This window comes from Crocodylus porosus, unplaced genomic scaffold (genome assembly GCF_001723895.1).
Source record: "Crocodylus porosus isolate Cpor-Errol unplaced genomic scaffold, CroPor_comp1, whole genome shotgun sequence".
NCBI lineage: Eukaryota > Metazoa > Chordata > Crocodylia > Crocodylidae > Crocodylus > Crocodylus porosus.
Window position 1 is genome coordinate 15044368 of NW_017728914.1, and position 6259 is coordinate 15050626.

Here is a 6259-nt window from a genome sequence, read left to right on the forward strand (position 1 = left end):
ATGTAACATAATGAGAGAAAATACCTCTAAAATTATATTCTTACCTTCATTATTTTCTAGGACTGCTTTTTCTCCCTCTAATTTAGTTTTACCATACAGATTCAGGGGATTTGGTATATCATTCTCTTTATAAGGTGGATTTGTTCCATCAAACACATAGTCCGTGCTAATATAGATCAGAAAGGCTCCAACTCCAACTGGGATGGGAATGAGGGAAGAGAAGACAGAAAAAAAAATTAGTTCTACAGTTTCCAGTTAATGGGTGAAAACTGCTACTCATACCACCAATATTTTTCTGTACTTTTAAATATTTAATACTGTATTATTTTGGGAAGTCAACCATAAACAGAAAGACACTTATGCCGATTCAAATTCCTCATTCGGTCCATCCATTTTTATCACTTCACTAATGTGTGCACACAGTGTCTGGGCTGGATTGCAAGCACATAAGAGCAGAAATGGAACTTGAACGTTAAGTGTTACTTAGACTTGTGTCACTATAAAATAATGCAGAATTCTGAGGGGAAAATGAATCCATATCAGTGTCTCTTTACCTGCTTCTTTTGCTAAGTTCCCTGCAGCAGACACATTGATCTGAGAAGCAGCATCTGGTTGACTTTCTACAACATCTGGCCTTCTCTCAGCAGCACAATGCACTATCACATGAGGCTGGAAATTAAAGACTCATTTTTAGTGAGGAACAGAACTGAAAAATGGCAATTGCCCTACCCACAAGAACAAGCTCCTTGATCTACAGAAAGGGTAGAGGACATCTTCATTTGGTTGTGACACTGACCTATAACAACCAAAATATATTTTATTAAGAAACTTGAAGAGCTTACTTTCCAAAAACAGTGAAAGAGAATTCAGTTGTTTCCAAATTTTGTAACAAAAAGATCTTTTAATATTCCTTGTTTTTTTCCCCCTGTCATGACCATGAATAAAATTCACTCACAGCAAACTACTTTGTTCTTATCACAACATTAAAAAGATATGGAATGCAGGATTCAACTTCCTGTCATCCACACAAACAACAGAATGTTAAATAATATTCTTAAAACGTTACTAATGCAAACCATTTGTGTGGAACTTGTCTACTTTGCAGATAAAGCACAAAAGCTTTAAAATAATTGTCTACATTATGTCACTTATTCTCATGTTAGCTTTAAAATATTTACCAGACTTACCTGAATCCTAAATAACTTCTAAACTGACCATGATATCCCTCCCCTCCCGCCCCCACAATAATTTGATTTTGTACTTGGAAAATTATAAAATTAGTTTCCATTTACAGCATCTAATTAGTGGAATGTTGTCTTAAAATGTGTCCCTCTGACTGCTGTGGCAGAAAAAGCAGCGGCAGTGGGTGAAGGGTCCTAAGATTAAAGCCAGAGCTAAGTTACCACCTGCCCTGAGCTGACACTCAAATCCAGGGGGAGCCTGCCTTTCTTCCTCCTCCCCTACCCAGCCCCCTCTCCACCCATGGGGGAGGGAAACAACCCCTAGTCTTAGATTTGAGTAAGTACAGTTTTCTTTGGAGGCTAGGTTGAGAAACACTTTGTCTTGAAACAACAATATTTCTACAGTGGAAGAAATAAGGATTATATACAATATATTTATTTGACGGTCAGTTATTCTTGTTATTCTATTATTGGTTATTCAGTCATTCTGCTGCAAGCTATCCCCTCCTGTTTGATGTGTATAAGGCTGCCAGGAACAATCATGAAAACACTTGGAGCAAGGTGCCATCAGTATACCGAGACACCCGACTTGCACCCTACATTCTTAGTTCCTCTCCAGTGCCTGGTGGCAGTTGAGGACTAGATACAAGTGAACAAACTGAAGGTGAATCCAGACAACTTCCGTGGTTATGGTGGTGAGCAGATTGCTTGCCTAGGGTGGGCTTTGGGACACTTATTGACGACATTAACTCTTCTCACTCTGGTTTGCAGCCTTAGGGCAATCCTGGATCCTCTGTTAGATTTGGACCTTCAGGTGGTTCTGGCAGCATCTAGGAGTGACTTTTACCAATTCCACCTGGTGATAAGACTGTGAACCTCTCTCAGACTCAGTTCTGGCCAACATCCTCCATGCTTTTGTAAAGTCAAGGCCAGACTATTGCAAAGTACTCTACACAGGGCTGCCCTCAATGATTGCCTGGAAGCTGCAACTGGTGCAGAATGCGACAGGGCAAGGGTGGGTCAGCAGGAGCCAATAACTCGTGTTTCAGTCTCTACTGACTCCTAGTACCTTTACATGCACAATTCAAAAGTATCAGTTTTGATGTATAAGGCCCTAAATAGTCCGGGTCCTAAGTACCTAAGGGACTACCTACTTCCTTATGACCCACTGCAATCCCAAAGATCAGCAGGGAACAACTGGCTATTAGTACCACTAGTGTGCCATGTTCATTGTCTCCATGTGCAGTAATTATTTAACTTGTTATCCATTTTCCTTATAAACTTATACATTAGAAAAAAAAGCTGCTGTTAACTACTGTATGCTACAGCTATTATGAAAACATACACATATGCATACAAAGTGTAGCCTACCAGTTAAAGCAGAGAAGAAACTACATTTCCAAAGCTCTGTCAGAAAAGGGTTTTTATGTATCACGGAAGCCAAACACCACATACAAAAAAACCCAGAAAGCCAATTTCATTGCTAAAGGATGCTTATGGTGACACAGCACTACATCTACTATTTCTTCCAGGATCCTCACTCACCTGAAAATCCTGGATGATGACATGAACTGCATCAGAGTCCAGAAGATTAACTTGTTCAAACTTGGGCCGAGCTCTTCTGTATCCACAGCCAACTGCATGCCAGCTGTTTTCATTAAACTCTTTATACACAGCTCTGCCGAGAAGTCCAGTAGCACCCGTAATCAGAACACGCCTATTGGGAATGTCAACATCCTCCTAGGGAAATAAAGAATGAACATTTATTTTTGCCTCTTTCTATCCATCTTTTAAACAAAATATTTGCACATAATCACAATCAGTACTACTGTACTAATATTTACAAACATCTATGCAATCTATCCTGGTTGTTTCCAAAAGTTTATGTATCGAGTGACAGATAAAGATCTGTAAACTTTGGCAACATGGAAATTTTAAAAATATTTGGAACTAAAATCTTGTTCCATATACAGTAAAAGTTCCGTTAACCGGCACCTAACAAGCCGGCATGCTCTATTAACCGGTATGCCAGCTAGTAAGGTGACATGAAACCTGAAGTTCCCACTGTGGTACTTCCAGTTTCTCTGAGCCCCTGGCCCGGAGGCATAACAGGCTGCGTGGGGCCCGCCTCCCTGTCACATAGGGCCTGCAGGAGGGGCAGCGACCCCTGTTTGGGATGCTCACTTGACTGGCATATTTTGTTATTTGGCATCCCCCATTCCCCGGGGATGCCAAATAAGAGCTTTTACCATATCATCATTCAAGGATCTGAAATACCAAACTCAAACAGGAAACTTGTGTAAAGTTTCCAGAAGTGTGTAGAAAGTAACAGAAATTAAACACTATGGATAGAGATTCATAAACAATTCAGAAGCAGTAGCTCCAACTGTTCAATGGGAGTGGTTGAGCGAGGGATCTTTTTGAAGATGCAGCCCTTGGTGTTTTATTGAAGTAATTGTGAACTGAAGTCTTGTCTACATTTCAAAGTTCTATAAGCAGAGCTATATTGGCTAGAAGTGTGAAAAAAAAGAAGAATCACACCTTGCAGCTAACTCAAGTATGCTGGCAAAACCCTGAGCTCTTCCATTAGAACTTTCTGCTCAAGGTTTCTGCTATAGCTTGGTGACAGAAAAACTCCTGTCACTTCAGCTGCATCAATACCCAGGCTCTGCTGTGGTAGATGTAACAGCAGCAACTACATGGTCCAGATTAAAGCTTAGGCCCAAATCGTAAAATGAGCTCATCAACTGCCTCAGAATCCATAAAGGCTCACAGTGACTATGAAGGGACTCTGCATGGTTCTTCTACCTAAGAGGTTATTTTTTTAAAATGAGTAGCTGACCAACTTTACAAATTGCAAAACACACTAGAAAAAAAGAATAGTTATTTCAGCCTAGTCAACCATATAAGACTTCACAGTTAGGGCGGCTAGGATCTGGAACCAACTTCCAAGGGAAGTGGTGCTGACTCCTACCCTGGGGGTCATTAAGAGGAGGCTTGATGCCTACCTAGCTGGGATCACTCGAGGCCAGTTTTTTCTCCTGCCCAGGCAGGGGGTTGGACTTGAAGATCTACAAGGTCCCTTCTGACCCAATGTCTATGACTCTAATTGCCTACATGGAATGCTAAATCTCAGTTTGGGCACAACTTGCTTCAATGCTTGAGAAGATTATCTACAGACAAGTTTACATAAAATTATGTATGATTAATGACGTAGAAATGGCATAGAATGGCATCATTCTGTTCTACCTGGCCTCAGATATGGAGATCACTAACTACACATCAAGCTGCCAAATTTTTTTCTCTCATGTCAAGCACCAACATTACAGAACCCATGATCAAAACTGTAGCCTCGGTTTTCTGCCTCCAACCTGAACACCAAACAGGACCGAGGTCCAATGGAAGGAGTGGTGTGATGTGCAATCCAAATTCTGCCCACTTTTGTGTATACAAGACATTGTAACGCTGGAACTTCCTACTGTTAGAATGCAGAACTTGACAACCCAAGAAGTGTCCTTTAAAGTGTTTGGCTAGACAACTTCTGAGGATCTATTATTTTAAGAAAAAATGATGAAAAAGAAAATTGATAGGCAACCCTGATAACTTCCTTCAAGCATCACCATCAGTATTAAATGAATCCTAAACACTGCTACCACTAACTACTACATCTGATGGCAGCAAGATCTAAAAATTGTAAAAGAAATGGGCACCAGTGTGGGAAGCAGACATCTAAGCAGCAGCCTATCGATTGGTCTCTTCTACTGCCATCCCAGAGACATGAGGCTCTTGTTCCATACTCTCCTGTTTCAAGAACAAATTAAATTCTTGGTTGTTAGGAAAGGAACCCAGTCTGGTTTCCTCATAACAGAGCTGTTCCATACTATTAGCCTTATTTTGGCATCATTCTGTTCCACCTGGCCTCGGATATGGAGATCACTAACTACACATCAAGCTGCCAAATTTTTGGTGAAGAACTGAAGTGAATAAATAGAAACAGCAATTTTTATCAGGCTCACTCTCAGAAGTTCCAATCAGAATTTCATATGGTTAAGTAGAGGCATTTCTGTACCCAGAAGGGGATTCTCTGTCAAATACCAGATGCCTGCTACAATAAATCAAGTTGAGTGTTTCTCACAAAGTTCAGAAGAAACTTAGGTGATGGGCAACCTCCTAAATAATATGGTTTGCAACCAGGCCAATTATAGTTTGGTATGCTCAAATTCAGTGAGACAACTGGATGATGTTCAATAGAAGCACTCTGGATTTACAAATCAAATACTGAGTTTCAATTTAAATTTGACTTGGAAATTGAAAACAGATTCCCATAAAAATAAGGTGAAATCTCATCAAAACCAGAATTTAACAGTAAGAGCAATTTGTTCTCTCTTGGTCTTTCTGACACAAATGACTAAGCAACTTTGTAACTAAGGGCAGTAGGCATTTCCTATTGACTCAAAAAAAAATCACAATAGTTTCAAAAAAAAATAAAATAAAATAAAAGCTAATAATGGCCTCCCCCACAGTAACTGTTACCTTATTTTTCTACATGCATAGAATGTCAACCAGATGCTATGTCTGCTTTTTAAAAACTGTTGGAGATGCTGCTATACATGATTTTGTGCCTATCAGCAGCAGCATAACTACTTTCTAGAGCGTTCTCTAGAGTAGCAACAGAATTAATACAACTCAATTTTACCATTTCATTAGAAACTGACTAGCACCTGCAATGTTTATGGTATGGTCTCAGCAAATGTGTGTTCTACTTCCTCTGTTCTTCAAGGAACAATTCCTACTTCGCCATGCATTTTTCTAGCTTTGGGGGCATCCACAGATCTGTCATTCTGAAGTCTTACAGGAAGGGAGTTTCTCTCTGTATGATGCAACATAAAACAGCATGCACATATTCTAAAGCTTACATGCTGTGACACCTGAAGACCCAAGTTGGTATGAAAATCAGCTTCATTACTGCCAGGAACTCTAGATGTGCTTCACAATTCAGAAGTCAGTCAGTTGCATTTGAATACATGAACCTGGAGTTATTAAGAAGTTCCACTGCCAACTAACTTAAAAAAAAAAAA

General features: G+C 39.9%; 1 protein-coding gene across 1 annotated transcript in view; it reads right to left on the minus strand.

Annotated features, from left to right (window-relative positions):
- Positions 1–6259, minus strand: part of MAT2B (methionine adenosyltransferase 2B) — a 23178-nt gene that overhangs the window by 8170 nt on the left and 8749 nt on the right. The window contains exons 2-4 of the mRNA XM_019534875.1: positions 2727–2921; positions 555–669; positions 45–197 (exon numbers count right to left, since the gene is read on the minus strand). Of these exons, the coding sequence (XP_019390420.1) occupies positions 45–197; positions 555–669; positions 2727–2921 (463 nt within the window). The remainder of the gene's footprint in view (positions 1–44; positions 198–554; positions 670–2726; positions 2922–6259) is intronic.